Source organism: Dromiciops gliroides, chromosome 1 (assembly GCF_019393635.1).
Source record: "Dromiciops gliroides isolate mDroGli1 chromosome 1, mDroGli1.pri, whole genome shotgun sequence".
Lineage (NCBI taxonomy): Eukaryota > Metazoa > Chordata > Mammalia > Microbiotheria > Microbiotheriidae > Dromiciops > Dromiciops gliroides.
The window spans coordinates 98,505,804-98,531,575 of NC_057861.1; the positions used below are offsets into that span (position 1 = coordinate 98,505,804).

At 38.9% G+C, this 25,772-nt stretch overlaps 1 protein-coding gene across 1 annotated transcript in view; it reads left to right on the forward strand.

The window, feature by feature from the left end:
• The window catches only part of KCNQ3 (potassium voltage-gated channel subfamily Q member 3), a 489,931-nt gene that overhangs the window by 356,631 nt on the left and 107,528 nt on the right, over positions 1–25,772 (forward strand). Inside the window, exons 3-4 of the mRNA XM_043975612.1 lie at positions 12,476–12,566; positions 13,835–13,961. Coding sequence (XP_043831547.1) covers positions 12,476–12,566; positions 13,835–13,961 — 218 coding nt within the window. The remainder of the gene's footprint in view (positions 1–12,475; positions 12,567–13,834; positions 13,962–25,772) is intronic.

Sequence of the window (25,772 nt, forward strand, 5' to 3'; positions counted from 1 at the left end):
TTTGCATCACCTTTTCAGTTTCCACCCCCTTCCGATTTTCCTTCCAATTCTCTCCACTCCACTGACACTAGCCTATACAGTTTCTAATGATCACTTTTCATTGCTAAGTCCAACAGTCATTTTTCATACTAATTCTTGATTATACTCCTCTCTTTAATACTCTCTTTGCTCTTGGTTTGACACTCCTCTCCCCTAGTTCTCTTCCTCCTTGCCTCAGCATTCTCTACCCTCTCATCATCTATCTCCTTGTCCATTATGTGAGGTTGAGGCCCAAGGCTATATCCTGGGTCTTGGTCTTCCTCTACAGTCCCATTTTAGTTGATCAAATAAGCCTCCTTGAGTCCAATTATCATCTCTATTCAGATGAGTCTAAATTCTTTATAGACTGTTCTAATATCTCGGCTTAACTCCAGTACCACAAGATGAACAACCTCCTGGGCTTCTCCACCTAGTTGTTCCATCAGTACTTGAAACTCACATCCAAACCAGAACTATCCCTCCTCTGAACTTGCCTTTTCCAGTTGAAGGCACTATCACTTTCCCATTCAAAGAGTTTGTAACTGGAGGTACCCTTTCATCATAGATCAGAAGAGACATCAAGGTCCCTGAGACCTTGACTCAAACTTACCTAGATGAGGAAATGCTCCTGACTGCCATGTGTGGGCAGTCACCATAGATACCAGGAAGAGGAGAGACACCTGTACCTAATCCCCATGGGACATCCAAGAGAAGACTTCTCATAGTTCCCATACACTCAGCAGACAGGGAGAGAAAGTCAGTCACTCAATAAGCATTTGTTAAATGCCTGTTATATTTGCTGGGCACTTTGCTAAGTGCTAGGGATACAAAGAAAAACAAAAGATAGTTCCTGCCCTCAAAGAGCTCCCAATCTAATGGGAGAGGTGACATGCAAACAACTATGTACAAACAAAAAATAGGAAGCAATCAACAGAGGGAAGGTGCTAAAATTAAGAGGGATTGGGAAAGGCTTCATGTAGAATTGGGGATCTCTGACTGCGACTTGAAGGAAGTCAGGGGAGCTGGTAAGGCAGAGATGAGGAGGGAGAACATTCCAGGCATAGGGAATAGCCAGTGAAAATGCCAGGAGTAAGAAGATGGAGTACTTTGAGGAACAGCAAGGAGACTCATGTCACAGAACTGAAGAGTCTGTGGGGATGAGGTTGTCAAGTGTAAGAAGACTTAAAGGCAGGGTTGGGGAGGGTTTCTAGGATTTTATATTTGCTTCCATAAGGAGTCGATGGAGTTTACTGAATGGGAGTGGGGGTGGGGGTGGTCAGACTTGTGCTTTAGGTAAATCACTTTGGCACCTGAATGGAGGATGGATTGGAGTGGGGAGAGACAGGCAGACAGGCAGAGAGAGGCAGGCAGACCCACCCAGAAATTATTGCAGTAATCTATAAATGAGGTGATGAGGGCTTGCAATAGAGAAGTTTTCCCTGTAATAGGGAAGTTCAGAAGCTGAGAGGATTTGGAGTGAAAGATAATGAGATCTGTTTTGAACATATTGAATTAAAGATATCTACAGGATATTATGATGAAATTGTCTCTTCCTTACTGGCTCAGAAACTAATTTCTTTTCTTTTCCTTTCTTTTCTCTTTTCTTTTCTGTTCTTTTTCTTTTTAGGGATGAGAAAGAAGTTCATTTTAGAGAGCCTTCTGTTGGAATATCTGTGGGAGGGAATTCATACTTCAGTTAGGGTTTGGATTACTTATGTATATTCCAATGGGTCTATGATCTTATCAATGTAATGCAGATTACAACCCTGCCACCCTTGCCCACCTTATGTGAGGCTCACCCATTTCCTTCCACAAACTCACCACAGAGGGTGCAGTTAATATGCTGGGAGGCTTCCTTGAATTCTCTTGATAGTGCAAGGATACCTACAAGAGCACACCTGATTAGCCCATCTTATTTTAGCATATCTTTGGTGATAATAGCATTTGCTCTGCTGCTCCTTCCTAATTCTTTGTAATCTTCCTAGTGGCTGTCAGGTCCTCTCCACTGAACTTTTGGATCAACCTCAACCTCAGTTCTTCAGAAGATGTAATGTTTCAGGGCTTGTGGCCATAGAATATTAGTGGAACTGCAGTTCCAAAAATAGGTTTTTTATATCTGGAATAACTGAAGGACGAGAGAGAAGGAAGGAAAAAAAGGAAAAAGGAAGGAAAGAAGGAAGGAAAAAAGGAAGAAAGGATGGAAGAAAAAAGGAAGAAAGGATGGAAGAAAAAGGAAGAAGGAAAGGAGAGGAAAGGAAAGGAAAGGAAAGGAAAGGAAAGGAAAGGAAAGGAAAGGAAAGGAAAGGAAAGGAAAGGAAAGGAAAGGAAAGGAAAGGAAAGGAAAGGAAAGGAAAGGAAAGGAAAGGAAAGGAAAGGAAAGGAAAGGAAAGGAAAGGAAAGGAAAGGAAAGGAAAGGAAAGGAAAGGAAAGGAAAGGAAAGGAAAGGAAAGGAAAGGAAAGGCAAGGCATGCATATTGCAGAATATTGAAAAGACTGAAGACTGAATATCTTATGCTTGTATTTATGTGTGTATGCATGTTGTGTGTAGAACTGTGATTTTATTGATTTAGAGAACTCACAGTGTGCAAACTTCTTCTACTAAATAAATATACATATTTATATAACTATTGTAGTTGCTCTAAGGTCCTTTTAAATTCTAAATATCTGGGATTCTATTTTATAAATCTCAGAGTTTTAGGGCATGTTATCAGGGAAAAGAAAAGAGTTTTGGGGAATGAGCACCATTCCTCTGTGGTTATACTTTGACATGTAGGGTCAGGGACCCATATAGAAAAGAATGTTCTTTTCAGCAAGCAGACAGACTCTCTTGCGTCACTTGCTGCTTTCTTTAAGTTGTTCCCTGTGGTATACCTTCCTTGAAAATAAGAGCCAATATCTGTTGCTGTTCTCATGAAAAATTGTGCTAGTTTTTATAATGTTATCCATTAGGAAGAGACGAGAGGAAAGAGAGAGATGGAAGGTTGGCAAATACAATATCGTTGCTGCCAGGTTTGTTTCTGAACCTTTATTGTAAAACAAGAGAGGTAAGAACAGACTTAGAACATGCTATCGAATCCTTGCCAGCTTACTGAACAGCAAGACTGGATGTTGACATTTTGTATTTATACAGGCCCAGAAATCATTACAAGACACAAGGTTACATAGAAATTTAATGGGAGTTAAGTACAAAGTCCCATATTTCTATTTAAAGTATCATTTATTTAAGTACAGGATTGGTTAGATGTGATTAGAAATAATTTCATATTAAAAAGACCTGGGGGTCTTAGTGGACTACAAGCTGAGCATGAGTCAGAAATGATGTGACATCCCCCAAAACTACTGTAATTTTTCAATTACATTTAAAAAAAGATCATGTCAAGAATGAGAAGTGAAAGTGCCACTGCCTTTTGCTTTCTATTCTGCAGGAACAGTGATGAGCTGAAAAGTATTCCTACAAGACTAAGCATGATAAATGGATTGGAGACTATGATATATAAGGATTAAAAATACTATTTATGTTTAGTATAAAAAGAACTTGGTAGAGAGTTGGAAATATGTTGACTTTTGTCAGATATGTAAGATATTGTGGAAAATGGATCAGACTTTAAAAAAAAATTTTACCCCAACAGGAAGAACAAAGACCAATAAAAATTACATGGTGCGGCAGCTATGTGGCACCGTGGATAGATCACCAGCCCTGGAGTCAGGAGGACCTGAGTCCAAATCCAACCCTGGGCAAGTCACTTAACCCCAACTGCCTCACCAAAAAAACAAAAACAAAAACAAAATTACATGATGGAAGAACTAAGGCCAGCATGGGCAGGGGAAGGGAATCTTTTTAAAAAAATAACTCGAGCTTTAAAACTAGAATGGACTTCCTGTCTAAGTAATGATTTCCTTAACAATGAAGGTGTTTGAGTGGAGGAAAGAGGATCACTTCTTAAGGGGGTGTCATAGAGAGATGAGTCTCCCAAGGTGGGTACTGAAAGGTTGGTTTTCTGAGACACCTTCTGAATGCTCACTTCTGGGATTCTACAAATCTTGCCATGATAAAGCATTTTGCTTCTGGACAAACTATTCTCAAATGGGAGTTTACTGCAAGGGGAGAAGAGTCCTACACTTTCCCCCTTTCTACAAAGCTAAGCTGTCATTCAACATCAGGCTAGCCAGGAAAGTTTTTGATTGGTAGTTCTATTGTGACTGACTGGTTTGATGTTCACTACAGTTCAGCCAGCCAGGGACAGAGGAGATAACTCTGTAGGAGTCAGGGAAGATGGAGGAGACAGGGGGAGAGGGAGAGGAGAAGAAAAGGAAGGGGTAGAGACAGACAGCAGAGCTAGAGACAGACGGAGACATAACTGCATGTAGATATAAATACAGCTGTTCATCTAATTTCCTTTTGTGTTGATTATATCTCTTCTGATTTTTCTAGAAGCTGGAAAAGGTGATAGATGAGGAAGAGAATGAGAGTTGAGTTTGGACTCTGGTTTAGAAAATTATTTTCTTATTGTTCAGCTGCTTTCAGTCACATCCCCATTTGGGATTTTGCTTTGTTTTCTGGCAAAGACACTGGAGTGGTTTTGCCGTTTCCTTCTCCAGCTCCTTTTACAGATAAGGAAACTGAGTGCAAGACAGTGAAGTAATTTGCCCAGGGTCACATAGTAAGGAAGATGAGTCTTCCTGACTCCAGGCCCAGCCCTCTATCCACTGCTCTACCTAGCTACCCTTAGAAAGTGAAGGCGAACTAACAAGGGGAATCTTTGTGAATCATAGATTGTTAGAACTGGAAGGGATCTCCCAGTTAGGAAGCAACATTGTACAATAAACTAGATTTGGAGTCAGAACATGCGAATTCAAATCCTGTCTCTAACAGGGACTATATGTGTGACCTTAGGCAAGTCATTTCCCCAAACAGGCCTCAGTTCCTCATCTATAATATGAGAGGGTGGAATTAGATGACCTTTAAAGTAGCATCTAGCTCTAGGTTCCTGATCCTATGAGATACTCTTACTCAGACATTCCTTTGATAGGTAAAGGAACTGAAACCTTGAGAAGTAATTTTTCTCTGCAGGTCATATAACCAGCTAGTGGCAGAAATACTAGGGCCCATTAGATCATTCAATTCTAAGCCTAATACACTTTCTATTAAAGTACATCTACCAAAGTGCCTTTGGTATTTCCTTGCAAATTTTGTAAAGAGAAGCTGAGGACCCTAAAAAACATATAACCCAAACCCACCCTTTAAAGATCAAAGCACTGTATAAATGCTAGCTATTATTAGCTATTAGCTAGCTACGATTTAAGATGGCTCTTCCCTGAACCATAACTAGAAAAATTTCCATCAGAGGCAAGTTGCAATGAAAAGAGGGGATAGGAAAGACTCCTCTGGGGTGCGGTCTGGAGGAGAAGCAGCACACTCTGGGACACCTCCTGTGATTTCAGGAGGAGGGGAGGAACCATTCTGCTGTTGCTAGGGGCGGAGCTGGGCATAGAAGCACCAGTGGATACGGGGGGTGGGGGCTGAAGGGGAAGATGCTGTCTGTTGCTAGGGAAGCTTCCTGATGCTGGGTGGGAGAGTAAGGATGCTAATGGGTACCTATGGGAGAAGCAGAGAGCCTACCACTACTGCTTGGGATAGCTGAGGAGATGAAGGGCATGGAGGGATGAGACCAGCTGTGAAATTGCCTGGGAGAGGAAATACACCCAGAAAGGAGCTGTCAATACCTCCTAAATTATTTTCCTGGGAGCCAACCCCTGGCTTCTTTGCCCTAGTTGTGGCTCCCATTCTGCCCCAAAAGAGTCTGAGCCACAACCTTATCCTTGCTTTCATCAATAGATCTTGACAAGAAGAAAAAGCTAAAAGGTCCAGGGAAGAAAAGGACAAGGCTGAATAAAGAGAGAGAAAGGAGGGAAGGGAAGGGGAGGGCTGGGAGAGACGGCTAGAGAATGAATGGTACAAAGGAAGCCAAGAAAGAATGATAAATGCCAAAAAAAATGGAAAGAAGGAAAGGAAGTGAATGAAATCTGTCACAGGAGGGGTCACCCACTTTAAGCATGTAGGGATGACTTCAGCTGACAAGGTGACATCTCAAAAGAAAACTTACAAAAACTGTGCATATTTTAGCAGTGAATTAAGATGTGGAAGAAACCCAAGGACTCCCCCCCAGCCCCCACCCCCTTCTCTTATGCCTCTTTCTCTGTGGAGAGGACTTTCTTGATGATTTTAGCATTTCAGATGAATGTCTTAGAAGGAAGTATCATCATTTTATCATTGTTTGTCCAATCTCATAAAGTAAACTCTGGGGGTTGCTTAGGAATTCAAATTATTTTGGGGAAGGGGGGAATTCGTTGTCAGGGAGGAAAATAAGGGGAATAGATTACATGTTTTCTAAGGCTTGAGAAATATTGACATGCAGGGTTTTGCTTCCCCCTTCTGGCTAGAGACAAATTCACAGTATTCCATCTAGATTGGACAACAAGGTACATGGTATTTGATCATTTGGTCCCTTGTTATCCACCACAATGGAGGAAAGTAATGAAACAAATTATCAGAGGTTTACTCAATTTTAGAGATAGAAAGAACCTGAGTACATAAATTGGTAAGAATATAGAACACAGAATGTTAGAGATAGAAGACAGCACAGGGCATAGAATACCAGACCTGGAAAGGATCTTGGGACATAGACAAATAGCAAAGCTAGAAGAGATGCTAGAAGTCATAAAGTCCAAAGGTCTTTAACCCTTTTGTGTGCCCCTATGGACGTCTGCTGAAGTCGATGGGCACAGTACTTCACAGTAATGCTTTTAAATGCAACATAATGCAATAAAATACACAGAATTGTCAAGGAAACCAAATATACTGAAATCTACTGACTGAAATGCATTTAAAACATAGTCCATAGGTTACAGGCTAAAACTCCCTGAACCAGTTAAATATTCTCTTGGATCAAGGTTCAACAACAGGCTTTCATTGTATAGATGAAGACCTGAGGGATGTTCAGGCATCCTGACTCTAAAGCCAGTGCTGATTTTTCTTTTCTTTATTTCTTTCTTTTTTTTTTTTTTTTTGCAGGGCAATGGGGGCTAAGTGACTTGCCCAGGGGCACACAGCTAGTAAGTGCCAAGTGTCTGAGGCCGGATTTGAACTCATGCACTCCTGAATCCAGGGTCAGTGCTTTATCCACTGCACCACCTAGCCGCCCCCTTTCTTTGTTTTTTATAACATACTATGTAATCCCAAATAGTGGAGAAAATACTACTGTCATTTTAAAAGACTTTATGTAGGAGACTGACCTGCCTAATAATGTATGCCTAAATGGCTTCTGGGACTATGGTCCTGCCCTGACTAAAATCTTGGAGGAGGCCTAGCTCTCAATACAATTTCTGTCATTATAATTTGTCTTCAACACCCTCACTCATGTTCTTTATCCTGTTTTCATCACCCCTTCCACTCCCAAACACGCAGTGATCTCATAATAATGCATTTTTATGTAGCAGTTCACAGTTTACCAAGGGGTTTCCTTACAAGAAGATAGTGAGTAGGTAGGGCAAGTATTGGGGTGGCTAGGTGGTACAGTAGATAGAGTTTGGAATCATGAATTAGATAGAGAATCATACAATAGATAGAGTTCTGGAATCATGAAGACTCATCTTCATGAGTTCAAATTTGGTCTCAGACATTTCTTAGTTCTGTGACCCTGTACAAGTCACTTCACCCTGTTTGCCTCAGTTTCTTCATCTGTAAAATGAGCTGGAGAAAGAAATGGCAAACCATTCCAGTATCTCTGCCAAGCAAACCTCAAATGGGGTCATAAAGAGTCAGACACAACTGAACAACAGCAACGGGGAAAGCACTGTTATCTTCATTTTACAGATGAGGAAACTGGAATAGTTCAAGCAACTAGCCCTAAGTTACATGGATAATAAGTGAATATTGAGCAGGGACTTTTTTCTGACTCCAAGTCCTATGTCCTTTTCAGTTCCTTCTGTTTGAGAAAGAAAATATCAACTAAGCTATAATAGTAAGGATTTATTATATTACTTTTCCTTAGGCTATTTGAATTTTTAAAGACAATGAGAGGGGAAAAGATATTTGCAGAGAAAGTTACTGTTCTAACAACCCTTAATTTCATCTTTAGCAAATTTTCATTAGGGACTTATTTTGTGCTTAGTCCTAGAGTACTATAAAGATTAAATCAGATAACATTTTTTGTTTTCTTGAAGTATTTAATCTGACAGTATGATATGACATATACACAAAGAATTATAATATACAGTAAGTACATGCAAAATGCTTAAACCAAATGTTTTGTGAAGTCCTAGAGAGAAAATTGTTACTGATTTTGGAGAATCAGGGAAGGCTTCATGGAAAGGATAGAATTTGAATCGGTCCTTATAGAACAGTTAAGATTTCAAGGGGCAGAAATGTTGGGAAGCTGAGAGCAAGGCATTCAAGTGAAGGAACCAAGGTATGTAGGCATGATAATGTAGGATGTGTTTGGCAGACAGTGATAAATACAATTGGATTAGGGTATAGGACACATGAATAAGAATAACAGATGAATTAAAAATATTCTTTGGGTCTTAATGGAATATAAACTTAATAGAATCGATAGTGTGACATGACATGGAAAGTAGCTAATATAAGGTTAGGCATGATAAGTAGATGTATAGTGTCCCAAGGTGATGATAGTGTTTCGATATTCTGTTCTGCTCAGACAACAACTAGATTCATGTATTCAGTTCTCGACCAAATATATTAGAGACACTGACAAATTAGAGAGACTGCAGGGAAAGTCAACTAGGATTGGAAGAGGACTGACTGGAAACAATGCCATATCTAGATAAGTTGAAGGGACTAGGGGTGTGGAACTTGACATGAGGATAGAGTGTATACATGACATTTATATATATATATATACACAAACACATACATTCATATATAGGCAAATATGTATATGGCATTCATATATAAACATATTTTTGTATATCTCTTCATTTTTATCTCTCTCTCTCTATATATATATATATCTATATTATCTATCTATGTGCAAATACACACATACATGTTGTTGTTTGTCCTTCATGCTCAAAGAGGATCATGACATCAAGATGATGTCATGACTTGCAGTGAATTGGATTTAAGTGATGGATGCAAAGTTACCAGCCTCATTTGCTCCTCCAGAGCCATCTGGGTCCAGTGGCAAGATATATATCAGGGGGCAGCTAGGTGGCGCAGTGGATGGAACATTGGCCCTGGATTCAGGAGGACCTGAGTTCAAATCCGGCCTCAGACACTTGACACTTACTGGCTGTGTGACCTTGGGCAAGTCACTTAACCCCCATTGCCCTGCAAAAACAACAAAACAAAACAAAACAAAAAGATATATATCAGGACAACTGGAGATAGCCCTGGATGTTTAAGGCAATTCGGGTTAAGTGACTTGACCAGGGTCACACAGCTAGTAAGTATCTGAGGTGAGATTTGAACTCAGATTCTACAAACATCAGGACAAGTGCTCCATCCGCTGTACCATCTAGTTGCCCCCAACACTCATACATACATACATATATATGAAGGAATATCATGTAGAGAAAAGATAAGGTTGGTCTGCTCAGTTCCAGAAGGCAAAATTGGACCAGCAGGTTAGAGTTAGAGAGAGACAAATTTAAGATGCATATAAGGAAAAACTTCCTAACAACTAGAGTTGTCGAGAGAGGGACTTCGTTGTTGCTGTTGTTGTTGTTGTTGTTGTTGTTGTTGTTGTTGTTGTCATGTCCAACTTTGTAGTAAATGTCCCATGAAAGGACAGGTAACAATGCTGGTACTCCCCCCTGTTACTAGTCATGTTGGAGGGAGCTGCTCCAAGTCCTCAGTAGTGAAAAAGGAACAGCATGGGATCCCAATCCACTGACTTGGGCTGGATGACCTCTGAAGCTCCGTTGAACTCTCTAATATATTAGGTCCATTCACTTCATTGCTATAGTTACCATTTTGTAAGTCACAAAGTTAAAAGAAAGATGCATGATGGGTTGTTTGCCCCAGATGCTGCTACTTGCCACAGGCAGTGCTGGTTCCAGGTGTTGGCATTTTACTCTATGGATTCATTTTAAGGAATGTTAGACTCTGATCCAATCCATGGGATCCAAGGAAGCTTGAATCCCTCTAGGCCTCAGCAAGAAATTCATCTCCTTCTCCCCACATTAAGAACAAAGCGCTGCACATCAGAGGCAGAAGGTAGCATGGGTCTCTTACCTGAACCACTTCATCAAGGTTTTAGTAGAATCCAGGGCACAAATCAGTTAAGAACACCAAGTCAAATCACCAGACCTTGGTAGAAACCAGATATCCTGATTTAATTTGGAAACAAAGAGATAAAAATCTTGGGAGAACTTGGAAATGAGGGCATGAACTCAGGGGATCCAAATGTTGGGTCCAGTCCTGAGAGACGCATTCCAGACAGGAAGTTAGAAAGCCAGAGCCTGCACAGAGAAAACCAAGATGAAGCCAGGCCACAGGAGGGTCAACAAAGAAATTGCTAAATCAACAAACATTTAATATGTGTTTATTAAGTGCCAGGCACTGTCTGGGAATGTGAAGAAAGTCAAAAACAACCCCTGTCCTCAAGGTGCTTACATTCCAATGGGGGAGAAAACATAACAAAATCAAAACATATAAAAATCAGAATAGGTGAAAGTAACTATGGATATTTAAAGAAACACAGTTTTTAAATATTTAAAAGTTGTTATGTGGAAGGCAGATTAGACTTTTTCCACTTGACTCTAGTGGTAGAACTTCAAAGAAGATTGGACCAAAAAAAATATATTTTTTGGCTTAATATCGAGAAGAATTTTTTTTTTTTGGTGGAGCAATGAGAGTTAAGTGACTTGCCCAGGGTCACATAGCTATTAAGTGTCAAGTGTCTGAGGTTGGATTGGAACTCAGGTCTTCCTGAATCCAGGGCTGGTGCTTTATCCACTGTACCACCTTTAAACCCCTTCTCAAAAAAATCATCTCCACTTCCAAAAAAAAAAAAATCTACCCTTTCCAGGTATTGTATTGCATTCTTACACTGCACCTAGCATGGGTAGTTTTCCACAGGGTCTTGCCCAAATGACTCCTCCTACAATTAAATACCCTTATCTTTGGTTGTCCCTGATAAAAATGAAGAACCTTTTAATAATTAAGCATAGGCATAGTGACTAGACTCATGATTTCATTAGGTTAGGGAACTCCTAGAAAAAGAAACCCCCTCTACTATCATAGGTCAGCATCTTCTCTGCAATTTAGTCTCAGAGAGCTGTTTAGAGCACTGAGTATTTAAGTGACTTGCTCAAGGTCACACATGTTCTAGGCACTCTAATCGTTATGCTGTGGTGTCTCTTGACCTAGTGATTAAAGCTGGGAAAACATGAAATGTGCTGCCTTGGGAATGCTTGGCTAAGGAGTTAGACCTTTGGGCAATAAAGAACAGAGGAATAATAGGATCGAGGGAATGGTATGGCCACAGCATACCTGGAATTCAGTGCTCCCTGAGGTTAGAGAATCACTCAATAATGATTTTGTAGAGCATTTCATTATCTGTACAGGAGTAGATTAGATGACCTCTGGGGTCCCTAAGATTCTAGAAACTCTAAGATTCTAGCTGCCCAGACAAAGTCATAGGCTCCCAAGGTGATTCAAATTTGCTAAGCCAGTGATAAGGATGAGAATTAGAGCTTGTGTGTGTGTGTGTGTGTGTGTGTGTATGTGTGTGTGTGTTTAGAGGGAGGGAGAAAGAGAGAGAGAGAGAGAGAGAGAGAGAGAGAGAGAGAGAGAGAGAGAGCGCGCTTTAGATTTTTCAAAGCACTTTTCATACATTTCTTCATTTGATCTTAACAACTCTATGAAGTATAACTGGAGGTTCATGTCACAAAGATGAAAGGGAATACCTAGTTCTGATAACAGAATAAGACAGATGGATAGAGACAGAGTAGGGCTGACAAGATCACAGGTAGAAAAGAAAGGGTCAGGGAGCCTTAAAACCTGGTAATATCTCCTCCCCATTGGAGCCACTGCATGTCCAATCTGCTAGCCCCTTAGCTGGCTGTTGGCACTAACCATTGAACCAAATCCTTCCTGGTAAACAAAGCATCATTTTTATCAGGGACAACCAAAGATAAGGGTATTTAATTGTAGGAGGAGTCATTTGGGCAAGACCCTGGGGAAAACAACCCATGCTAGGTGCAGTGTAAGAATGCAATACAATAAATACTTGGAAAGGGTAGTTTTGTTTTGTTTTTTTGAAGTGGAGATGATTTTTTGAGAAGCGGTTTAAAGGCTTTCTCTCTTGGAAACAGGAGGATTACTGTGCCAAGTCTCAATGATCATTCCATGGTCAGCATAAGAATTAAGTTGTAAATGGTTGTGGATACAGAATGATTGAACCATTCCTTATGTCTCCTCTCTTCCTTCTAGGTTTCTAATCGTTCTGGGGTGCTTAATCTTGGCAGTACTGACCACATTCAAGGAGTACGAGACTGTTTCAGGAGATTGGCTTCTGTTATTGGTAAGCTAAAGGCCCTCCTAACCCTAAACTGTTGGTATCATGTGGGGCACCTATCTATCGTTGAATTGAGGATGGTTGCAATGCCAGGATGAAGATCAAGTTAGTCAGAGGGTCACCAACATTGGTAGTCGGCTGGTAAGAAATTCAGGTTCAGGACCTAAAAAAATAGAGATTACTGTTCTTGAAATATCTAGAAGTGAGAAACAAGAAAAGGGTTATAATAGGCAAGATAGCAGCTCATCTCATTCCATAATGGTTTTTTGGTGAAGGAAAGGCCAAAAAATATCATTCCTTCATCACATTGTAGCTTTGTTGGATTTATAAACGTTTCAGTAGAAACTATCTTCATGCAAGTCTGTAAGGGAGTCACTTGAGAGAGAAATCGAGGATCACCTATGCCAAAATTAGAGAGATAAACATCTGGATAGAATGAGGATATAACATATATCCTGAAGTAGCTAGTTTAATAAAAGAAAGAAATAAGACAAGAATGGTGGTGCTCCAGGAAGAGAAACATTCCCATAGGCCTTTCCTCTTTCCTTAGGGAGTCTCTAGGCTCTGCAATCTTTCTGATCTTTGAATGAGACACAGTATACAAAGCACTTTGCAAATCTTAAAACTTATATAAAAGTGAAAAAAATGTTAGCATTACTTTCCATCTGTTATTAAGGTAAGACAGAAAAAAGGAAGAAGGGATGTGGAAAATGGAGAGACAGAATTCAGGTAGGGAGAAAGAAGGGATCTGACACCTAATAGAATGTCGATAAATATTTGTTGATTGGTCTGGAACAGTGGAATGGGATGTTGAGAGGGAAAGAGAGAAGAAAGGGATCTCACTGCAGTTGCTACAAGTAATACAGAATTTTCAACATGGTCCTGAGGGGGACAGAGGAGTATCAGAACTGATCTATGTTCATATGTGAGGCATTACAGCTACTGTTCTGCTAATGACCTCTAATTTAACTATCTACAGATTAGGAGACTGCTGATTTCTTTCCTCAGTCAGATGGTTTGCTTATTTAACTACCATAATTTGGAGGCTCTGAGTACACCAAAATTTGTTTTAATTATCCAACAAAATAAAAACAGAAGAATCCACGTAAATAGAATTAATTGCATTGCTAGGCTGAACAATTCCATTAGAGACATTAAAATTGAGGCAGTTGCCCTTCAAACCTGAGTTCCACTTAATAGAAAAAAATCCGTTGACTTGTAGGTTTTGGCTAACTGGATTCTAGTTAATCAAGTCTTTCTGTTCTTGGATGCAGGAAACATTTGCTATTTTCATCTTTGGAGCTGAGTTTGCTTTGAGGATCTGGGCTGCAGGATGTTGCTGCAGGTACAAAGGATGGAGGGGAAGACTGAAGTTTGCAAGGAAGCCCTTGTGCATGCTCGGTAAGCACTGGAGGCACAAAATGTTCCTCTTGTTTTGCTTTGGGGGACAGACAGAAATTCTCTGGAGGAAGTATCCCCATCTTGAAAAGTGATGACTAAAACAAAACATCATTTATTTAGGAAACCATTTGTGAGTCTCTATGGGAAGTAGCATCTCTATGCCTGCATCAGTCATAGCAGAGATAGTCCAGATTTATATAGCACTTTTCTCATGACAACCCAAAAGCTAGGTAGCCCAAGTATTATTTCTCCCATTTCACAATGAAAAGACCTGAGATTCAAAGTTAAAGTACTTTGACCCAGGTAATATGCCTAGTCAGTGGCAGATCTGGTGCTCAAAGCTAGTCTTTTGAATGTTTTGTTTGTTTCTGTTAAATCACACTACCTTTCTTGAAAATTTACCCAGTGTTGAAAGTCGTCAAGTGGAGGCTGGCTAACTACTTATTGGGATTATTGTAGGAGGGCTTCATTCTTAGCCATGGATTAGATTAGATAACCTCTGAAGACCTTCTCACCACGATTCTAAGCTTGCCTCTTTTTCTATTACACAATGGTACCTCTCTCTCCCTCAAAGACAGAACTCCCTCCAGGGCCCCACAGATTCCTAATTTTCTAAAATACTGTTTTACATAAAGAATGCAGATGTTTATTGATGGTAAGAATGATCATGTGTGGCCCAGTGTTATCCACAGAGGTGGTAGAATACAACAGAGGGGCAAAGAAAGAGCCTCTTCTTTATAATCCGAGATCAATCTTGATCACTAGTGTTGCCCTTGTAGTCTCTCTAACTTCTTGGACTTTGGGCTCTGTCTGCCTATCTTCCTAGATATCTATCTACCTACCTACTTACCTACCTGAATCTACAGTAGCTGCCAACTCCTTCGTGTCATATAGTTGGTTTCATTGGTCTTAACCCACTTGCCCGACTAGACCAATGGTACCTACAGTCTCTTTCTACTTAAATGCATTTCAAGTCCCTGTCTGTCTTGGCCAGAAAATCTTCTAATGACACTTTTGCTCTAAGACACTGCTTTTTGCCTAAATAATTGGCATATTGAAAAGATGTGTGTGCCTGATGGTTGAGTGGGGGAGAGGGGATAGTAAAACTGTGATCTCCAGCTTGTTCTTTTCTCCTCCAATGGTCAAAGACCCAAGCAAAGAACCAAGGGAAAAAGAGGGAGGAAGAGACACCCACCCTTCCACAGCAACTGCTTTATGAGAAATAAATGATATGTCTTAGAATGGACACACTCTGTAGGAAGTTGTGTGACACTCAGTCTTCTGAAGTTGTATACCATGGTGTGAATATGGTAGAAACAGATACTTATGGATTATTGGGAATGTAGATACTTTGAGAGTAGGTACTGTTTCACTTTTGTCTTTGTATAATTGTATAGTCATCACTATTTTGATGAATCTCATCACACTTTATATATTCATCATTCAGTATAACATTTTGCATGTAGAATGTTCTCGATAAATGTTTGTTGGCATCGAAAAAATTGCCTACAGGATTAAGTCCAAGAGCCCTAAACTATCATTAAATGACTTGAACAATCCATCCTCATTTTATCTTTCCTGCTTTATCTAACACCATTCCTCTATTATCCTATACTTGAACTGAACTAGATGTCTCCTAAGCATGGCCTCTGTTTCCTGACTATCTTACCTTTACTAGAACATCTTCTATCCTGCTCCTTTATCTGGCTTCACAACCACTATTCAATCATAGAATCCTATGATTAAGCACTAGAACAAATCATAGAGATCATCAAGTCAAGCTTCCTGATATTTCAGAGGAGTAAACTGAGGTAGTCAGTCAACTAGCTAAGTGGTACAGTGAATAGGCCACCAATATTGGAGTCAGGAAAAGCTGAATTCATATTTAGTTTCCAAAACTTACTAGCTGGGTGACCCTGGGCAAGTACAGAGATCAGTATAGAAATGGTAAATAAATTCATGGGAGCTTATGACATTACCAAGTAAAGCAGTGTAGAAGGAGAAGAGAAGAGGAGAGGAGAGGAGAGGAGAGGAGAGGAGAGGAGAGGAGAGGAGAGGAGAGGAGAGGAGAGGAGAGGAGAGGAGAGGAGAGGAGAGGAGAGGAGAGGAGAGGAGAGGAGAGGAGAGGAGAGGAGAGGAGAGGAGAGGAGAGGAGAGGAGAGGAGAGGAGAGGAGAGGAGAGGAGAGAAAAAGACCAGGACAGACCCAGTAGAATAACTACGGTTAGAGTGCATGATTGGTATGAAGATCCAGAAAAGTGAACTGAGAAGGTCAAAGAGGTGGTCAAATAGGTAGGAAGAGGACCAGGAGAAAGAAGCGTCCTAAAAACTTATAGAAAAGAGAGTATCAAGGAAAAGAGAGTGATCAATAGTGTCAAAGGGTGCTGAGAGGTCAAGGAATAGAGGGTCTAGGTTAGTTTCTCCTATACCATGCTCAAACGTTTAGTTGAATTTACTTGTTTATATACATTTTGGATCCTACTTCCAGTGCATCTCCTCTGAGGGTAGGGACTGCTTTCTATTTGTCTCTGCAGCTACCTAGCACAGTGCTTTGTATATAAGCTTAAGAAATGTTTCTTGGGATTCTAGAATTGAATGGGGTCCATAATAGGTACACAAATACACACTGAGTGAATACATTGGTGAATAATCCTCTCCCTAGGAGAGATATCTATTTCCATAGGCTTCTTAAAGAAGATCTGAAGAAATTTAATACCAGACTTGATCATCATCATCATTATTCTATAGGATTATTTAGGATTTGATAAAATAAAATGAAGCAAACCATCCAACAAATGCTGTTTCCAGTGCCCAACACAATGCTCAGGACTGTCATGGATGGAAAAGTCTCATTTCCATCTGCTTGCATGGATTATCATGACCTTGAAGGAGAAATCATGTCTTACATTTTGAGGAATGAATTAACCAATCAACAAGCATTTATTAGGCATCAACTGTGCGCCAGGCACTTTGAGAGAAATGAGGCTGCAAAGACAAAAGTGAACCTGTTGCTGCTGTCCAGGAACTGACAGTGCTCAGTACAGTGCTAAGAATATGGTAGGGGTTTGATTGATTGGGGTGACACATGACTCCTGCTTTTAAAGACCTTTCAATACAGTTGGCAAAGCAAGAAGGGCACTGACTGCATTTGTGTTTCAGAGGCATAGGTCCTAACCCTGTTACTAATTAACTGTTACCTTAAGCAAAGGCATTTCCTCTCTTTGGACTTGAACTTCCTCATCTTTAAGGTGATGAGGTTGGATTAAGTGTTGGCCAAAGTTTCTTCCACGTTTGGTGTTCTGAATTTCTAGAATGAATAACATAAGGCTGTATTAGTAGGGGTTTACTTAGCCAGATTGTCCTAATTCATAAGAATGAGAATTTAAACTAGTTGCTCTTTGAGATCATTAAGACATCATTTGGCTAGACTACAGCAAAGGCTGTACTAGGCTGGTACCAATTAGAGCAGTTGTCATTGTAAGAGGCTAAAATTCTAGCTAGTCTGTCTAAAATATCTAATGAGTGGTCACCAATAAATTATAAGCTTTAGCAAGAGTTAGACTTTTAAGCATTTATTAAGGAGATAAGAATTTGGTAAAGAGAGAGAGAAAGGCCTAGATTCATCTATCTATTAAAGGGAGAGAGCATTCCTAGCTCCACTCTCAACCAGAGTCCTGACGAAAGAGAGTGCCAGCCTCGCCCCCTCTTCCTCCCACAAGCAAACGTCACTTCCTGACACCAAAGAGCCACATGTCTTGCCCTCAGATGCCTTCTCCTCATGGCGGAGAGTCCTGCAGTAAATCTCCAGCAGGTGGCATCATTGCAATCATTACATAGTGATGTGTGGTTGGATTGACACAGGAAAGTCACAAGGTCTCTGAGACCTTTCTATAGGTGAGGCTTTGAGAACACAGAGTGATTTGGATAGTATATAATGTAGACATTCAACCACTCATTATATGGCTAATGGAGGGAGTGGGATGGTACTAATTCCCAGTCCAACTCAACTTTATTTATGCTTTTAGGGATCCTGTTTTAGGGCCAGCTAGGTGATGCGGTAGTTAGAGTGTTGGGCTGAGGTCAGAAAGACCTGAATTCAAATGTGGCCTCAAATACTTACTAGCTACGTGACTTTGGGCAAGTCACTTATCTCTACTTTGGTTTCCTAAACTATAAAATGGGGTTCATAATAGCATCTCCCTCTAAAAGTTGTGAAGATCAAATGAAATAATGTTTATAAAGTAGTGAATTCAAAGCTGGGTACATAGTAGATGCTAAATAAAGCCTATTATTAGTTATTACTATTATTATTGATCTTAATATATCATTTGATTGATCTAGTGAATTTCAAATATGGAAACTCCTCCTGGCAATGCAGATCTTCTATGGTTTGGCAACTTAGAGTCTTAGGGAGTTGGTGGAATCTATATAACATTAAGTGGGGCAGTGGATAGAGCACTGGGCCTGGAGTCAGGAAGATCTGAGTTCAAATCCAACTTCAGACACTTACAGAGTGACCTGGTACATTACCCAGCTTCTCTTTGCTTCAGTTTCCTCAACTGTAAAATGGGGGATAATAATAGCACCTACCTCCCAAGGTTGTTGTGAGGATCAAATGAGATTAAAATTGTCAAACACTTAGTACAGTTCTTTGCACATAGTATTTGCTTTATAAATGTTAGCTAGTAGTAGTGGCCTCACTCGTATATATGTGCATGAACAATAGAAAAACTCTAATCCTTATGTTTAGTGCTTCGATTAGATCCAGTTCTTCTGTGGAGACATAAGAGTCAAGTTTCTTTGCAAAGCTGCAATTTCTAGCCAATCAATGTTTTTTGCTTATCCATATATGTAATTCCCTTAAAGCCCTCTGTAGCAGGCTTTAAGATGAAGCTTCCAAAGAAACATGCAGTTCTTAGCCAGTTAGTATATAGTTTGTCCATTGGCTTTAATGTACTTTGACAATATATTATAGTAGACAGAATGGTGGACTTGGAATTAGGAAGATCTCAATTAAAATCTAACCTATCATACTATGCATACTAACTTAACCATACATACTTATTTGCATGACCATGAGAAAGTCACTTAACCCTTCCCTCTCAACTTTCCTGTCTTCTAAATGATGGGGTTATACTCAATGACCTCTAAATCCTTTCTTGTTCTAAATCCGAGTTCTACTCTACTTTCCATTAGAACTCTTCTATGCCTAGAAAGCACATAAGAAATAATTTCACTTCTCTCCAAAAAAAAACGCAGAAAAAACCAAAAAAACCCAAAAAACTGCTTCCCTAGTTCTGCCCTAGAATTTGACACTGGGAGATGCCACTGCTATGTGGTTGCTGGAAGGAGAAGAGAAGGTATGTAGGAGGCACCAGCTGTAGCACTTGGGAATCTTGATTTAAGCAATTCTAGTTTATGTTTAAAGAGTGCTTTGAGGTTGACAAAGTCCTTCTCTCATGACAATCAACCATTTGATGTGGGTAATACAAGAGGGAATGCATTAGAGTCTGGAGAATCACTTCTAAAGTTATTAAAGCCCTTCGGTAATGACAATCAAACCATTGGAAGCAGGTAATTCATGAGGGAATGCACTGTAAACCGGGAGACCAATTGTGGAATCAACAAAGCCCTTCCCTCATGACAGTCATTTGAAGTGGGTAATACAGGGAGCAATGCATTGTAGACTAAGTGACCACTTTTGCAAAGGCACAGAGACCAAAATTAGGGACAGCTAGGAGGCCAATTTGACTAGAACAAAGAGTGCATCAAGGAAGATGAGAGCCAGATAATGAAGGGCTTCAAATGTCAGACTGAGGATTTTATATTTTCTCTTAAAGCCAATAGGGAGCTGCTGGAGATTTCAAAGTGGATGAGTTGGCATGGTCAGATCTATTTTAGAAATATCAGTTTGGCAGCCATGTAGAGGATCAGTTAGAGGGATGAGAGATTAGAGGCATAAAAGCTATGTAAGCAACTAATAAATTATTAATGTCAGTTAGTCAACTAGCATTTATGGAGTGCATACTATGTGCCAAGCACTGTGATAAGTTCTGGGGATATAAAGAAAGGCCAATGAAAGGCCTGCTTTCAAGGAGCTTACAGTCTAATGGGGAAGACAACAAAAGGCAAGCAACTGTTTATAAACAATATATATATATAGGATAAATTGTGGGTAATCTCAGAGAGAAGGTACTAAGACTAACTCAGAAAGGCTTCTAGCAGAAAGCAGGGCTGTAGCTGAGACTTAAAGGCAAGCCTGGGAAGCCAAAAGACTGGGATAAGGAGGGAGAGCATTTTCAGGCATGAGGCCAGTGAAAATGCATGGAGTGGGGCAGCTAGGTGTCACAGTGGATAAAGCACCGGCCCTGGATTCAGGATGACCTGAGTTCAAATCTGGCCTCAGACACTTGACACTTGGCATTTACTAGCTGTGTGACCCTGGGCAAATCACTTAGCCCTCATTGCCCCACAAAAAAATGGCTAAAGAAAATGCATGGAGTGTCTTATTTGAGAAACAATAAGGAGACCAGAGATACTGAAATGAAGACTATGTAAAGGAAAATTAAATGTAAGTAGACTGGAAAGGTAGAAAAGGCCAGGTTTTGAAGGACCTTGAGAACCAAACAGAGGATATTATATTTGATCCTGGAGGGAATAGGGATCTCCTTGGGTTTATTGAATGGGGAAGGAAAGGGTAGTGACATGGTCAGAACTGCTCTTAAAGTATAAAACTGCCTACAGTGCTACTCAAGAGGTTTGGTGCCTCTGAAATCTGAAGGAGTTGATGTTAATGAGAGCTCTTTGCCTATCTGAATGCATTCACAAGCACATGTTTGTGATTTTGCTTATTTTTGGAAAGAACTTGACCCGTGGTGTTTTGGTCACTGAAGATATTTTGTAGCACTATATTTTGCATTCCACCATGTTGAAAAGATCAATAAATTTGGAGTCTGAAGAGCTGGCTCAGAAATTTACTCAATGTCTCTGAGTTTCAACTTCCTTATGTTTAGAATGTAACTAATAATGCTTGCACTACTTGCTTCACAGAGTCATTGAGAGAAGTCAATTAGATCACGCACGAAGAGCACATTGTAACCATACCATAGTAAGTATGATAGGTTAGATTTGAATTGAGATCTTCCGAATTCCAAAGCCACCATTCTGTCTACTGTAATATGTTATCAAAGTGCATTAAAGCCAAAATGACCTAGTCAGGAAGCAATCCACTGCACCTTTCCCAGATTTCCCCTTTAAACTGACATAAAACTGCCTCTGAACTGTCTGAGGAGCTGGAAAAGAGCCTACCAGCCTGGCAGGAAAAGTCTGTCTTACCTGGGTGGGAGGGAAGTGAGGTCTAGGAGCAGCAACAGAAGCAACAGCTTCTGGGCTCGCAGCAGGGGCCTGCAATAGACCTCTGAGCCTGCTGAACAGTAGTGAATGAAGCCCTACTCAAGCAGGTCAACAGCAGATTCCCACCCCTGTGACCTCCCACCAGAGGGACTATTTCCAGGGCAAACTAGCCCCAGGGATTCAGCAGATTGCAACAAAATTATACTTCCAGGGCCTGCTACCAGAGTAACTGGTTACCATAACAACCCAGCAGCAAGATACCAACCCTGCGCCAAAGGATCAACAAGATCACTCCTCTAGGGTCAACTACCAAAAAGACTTTGATAACTTTAGCAACTTAGCAAGCGGCTGGCACAAAAATGAGTTAAAAAAAAAAACAACAATGAAAAAAAGGTTGACTATTGAAAGCTACTTCAGTGATAGGAAATATCAAGGTACAAAGAGAGAAGAGGACAGTTAACAAAATGGCTACAGATGAACCTTCAAAGTGAAGTGCAAATTGGTCTCGGGACCAAAATAAATTCCTGGAAGAACTTAAAAAGGACTTTGAAAATTGAATTAGAGAAGTTGAGGAAAGATTGGAAGTGATACTGGAGAACCATGAAAAAAGAAATACAAAAAAATTACTGAGGAAAATAACTCCCCAAAAACCAGATTTAGCCAAATGGAAATGGAAATGAGCCAAATGGAAAAAGGAATTACAAAAAGTCAATGAAGAAAATAATTCATTAAAAATTAAAATTGAAAAAATGGAAACTAGTGACTTTATTAGATGTTAAAATGCAGTAAAACAAACACAGAAAAGCAGTAAAATAGAAGAAAATGTAAAAATTACATTGAAAAAAACAACTGAACTAGAGAATAGATCCAGGAGAGATAATATAAGAATTATTGGACTACCTGAAAGACATGACCAAAAAAAAAAGCCTGCACAATATATTTCAAGAAATTATTAAGGAAAATTGTCCTGAAATATTAGAAGTAGAGGGCAAACTATAAATTGAAAGAATTCACCGATCACTACCTGAAAGAGATCCCAAAATGAAAACTCCCTGGAACATCATAGCCAAATTTCAAAACTCACAGATAAAAGAAAAAGTATTGCAAGCAACCAAAAAGAAACAATTCACATACCTTGGAGCTACAGTCAGAATTACACAGAATTTGTCAGCTACTATTGACAGCAAAGATTAAACCTTACTCTCATCAAAGTTGGCTCAAAGAGAGAATAACAAACACACTTCATTTGATACAGAAACTATCTTACCCTATAAGGAAGTTCAAAAAGGGATGGTGATAATAGAAGGGAGAGGAGGGACACAAGGGAAGGGATATTGGGGAAGGCAGTGGTCATAAGTAAAACAATTTTGGGAAGGGAGAGGGCGGGGGTCAGAGTGGGAAAGATAAACAGGTGAAAGATAGCATGGAGAGAAATAAACAGCCATCATAACTATAAATATTAATAAATAAATAAATAAATATTAATGGTCTTACCCATTGAACGGAAGCAGATAGCAGGATGGATTAAAAACCAAAATCTTATAATATATTGTTTACAAGAAACACATTTAAAACAGTGATACACACAGGGTAAATGTAAAGGGCTGGAACAAAATCTATTATGCTTCAGCTGAAGCAAAGAAAGCTGGGATAGCAATAATGATTTCAGACAAAGCAAAGGCAAAAATATATGCAGTTAAAAGAAATAAAGAAAGAAACTATATCTTGCTGAAAGGGACCATAGACAATGAAGTCATATTAATACTTAAGATATATGCACCAAATGGTATAGCATCTAAATTTTTGAGGGAGAAGTTGAATGAGTTACAGGAGGAAATAGATAAGAAAACTATCCTAGTGGAGGACCTTAACCTTCCCCTTTCAGAACTGAATAAATCTTACCAAAAAATAAATAAGAAAGAAGTTAAAAGAAATGAATAAAAGTCTTGAAAAATTAGATATGATAGATCTCTGGAGATAATTGAATAGGAATAGAAAGGAATATACCTTCTTCTCAGTAGTACATGGGACTTACACAAAAATTGACCATGTATTAGGGCATAAAAAGCTAACAATCAGATGCAGAGAAGCAGAAATAATAAATACATCCTTTTCAGATCATAATGCAATACAAATTACATTCAATAATGCACAATTGAAAAGAAGATTAAAAACCAATTGGAAATGAAATAATCTGATCTTAAATAACAAGTGGGTCAAGAACAAATCATAGAAATAATTGATTGTTTCATTAAGGAAAATGACAATGATGAGACAACACATCAAAATTTGTGGGATGTAGCAAAAGCAGTTCTTAGTGGAAGATTTATAGCCCTAACCATTTACATCAATAAAATAGAGAAAAAAACAGATTTATGATTTGGGCACACAAGTAAAAAAAACAAAAACTAGAAAATGCACAAATTAAAAATCCCCAACTAAACACCAAATTGGAAATCCTGAAAATCAAAGGAGAGAAGAATAAAATTGAAAGTAAGAAAACCATTGAATTAATAAATAAAACTAGAAGCTAGTTTTATGAAAAAAGAAATAAAATAGATAAACCATTGATTAATTTGATCAAAAAAAGAGGAAAACTAAATTACTAATATCAAAAATGAAAGACGTGAAATCACCATCAATGAAGAGGAAATTAAGACAATTATTAGGAATATTTTGCCCAATTATATGCCAATAAATTTGACAATCTATTAAATGGAAAAATATATATTACCCAGACTAGCAAAAGAAAAAATAAAATATTTAAATAACCCAATTCTATAAAATGAAATTGATCAAGTCATCAATAAACTTCCCATGAAAAAATCTCCAGGACCAGATGGATTCACAAGTGAATTCTACCAAACATTTAAAGAACAATTAATCCCAATACTATATAAATTATTTGAAAAAATAAGTGAAGGTGTCCTACCAAATTCCTTTTATGAGACAAATATGGTGCTGATGGCCAAACCAGGAAAAGCCAAAACAGAGAAAGAAAATTATAGACCAATTTTGCTAATGAATATTAATGCAAAAATTTTAAATAAAATACTAGCAAATAGATTACAGAAATATATCACAAATATCATACACCATGACCAGATGGGATTTACACTGGGAATGCAGGTTTGGTTTGATATTAGGAAAACTATGAACATAATTGACCATATCAGTAACAAAAGCAACAGAAATCATATGATTATCTCAATAGATGCAGAAAAGGCCTTTGACAAAATACAGCACCCATTCCTATTAAAAACACGAGAGAACATAGGAATAACAGGAAGTTACCTTAAAATGATAAGTACTATTTATCTAAGACCATCAGCAAGCATTATCTGTAATGGGGATAACCCAAAATCTTTTCCAATTTCCATCAGGGGTGAAGCAAGGATGCCCATTATGACCTCTATTATTTTATATTAGAAATGATAGTTATAGCAATAAGAGATGAAAAAGAAATTAAAGGAATTAGAATAGGTAATGAGGAAACAAAACTATCACTCTTTGCAGATGATATGATGTTATACTTAGAAAATCTTAGCGAATCAACTAAAAAGTTACTTGAAATTATTAACAACTTTATCAGAGTTGTAGGATACAAAATAAATTCACATAAATCATCAGCATTTCTATATATTACTAATAAAATCCAGCAACAACAGATAGAAAGAGAAATTCCATTTAAAATAACTATGGCCAATATAAAATAATTGAGAATCTACCTCCAAAGACAAACATAGCAACTACATGACCAGAATTACAAAACATTTTTCACACAAATAAAGTCAGATCTAAATAATTGGAAAAATATTAATTGCTCATGGGTAGACAGAGTCAATATAATAAAAATGGCAATCCTACCTAAGTTAATTTATTTATTTAGTGCTATACCAAAGTATCAAAAATATTTTATAGAGTGAGAAAAAATAACAAAATTCATATGGAAAAACAAAAGTTCAAGGATATTATGAGAATCAATGAAAAAAATACAAAAGAAGGTGGTCTAGCAGTACTAGATCAGTACAGTTTTGTACTATAAAGCAGTAATTATCAAAACTATTTGGTATTGGCTAAGAAATAGAGAGGTAGATCTGTGGAATAGAATAGATAGAAACAATACTATAGTAAATGACTATAGTAATCTAGTGTGAGAATCGAAGTGCCACCACCCTGCTGAGAGGGACATTGTGAGAACCAGGGCCACATCCCCCCTGAAAAGAAAACATGTGACTTAGTGTCCGGAAGTTACACCTATAGAAACACCTGTAAAGTCACGTCAATCAATGGACCAGCCAATTAGCTTGGAGCTGTGTGTGGGGACCACTCCTTTTCCAGACCAACAGAGGACTTCCACAGGAAGCTGCTGAGGATCACTCTTTTTTGGTTTGGGAACTGGTTGTTGGCGACAGGACAGATTCTCTCTCTTAGATAGCTAGGTGAAGGCAGCTTTTAC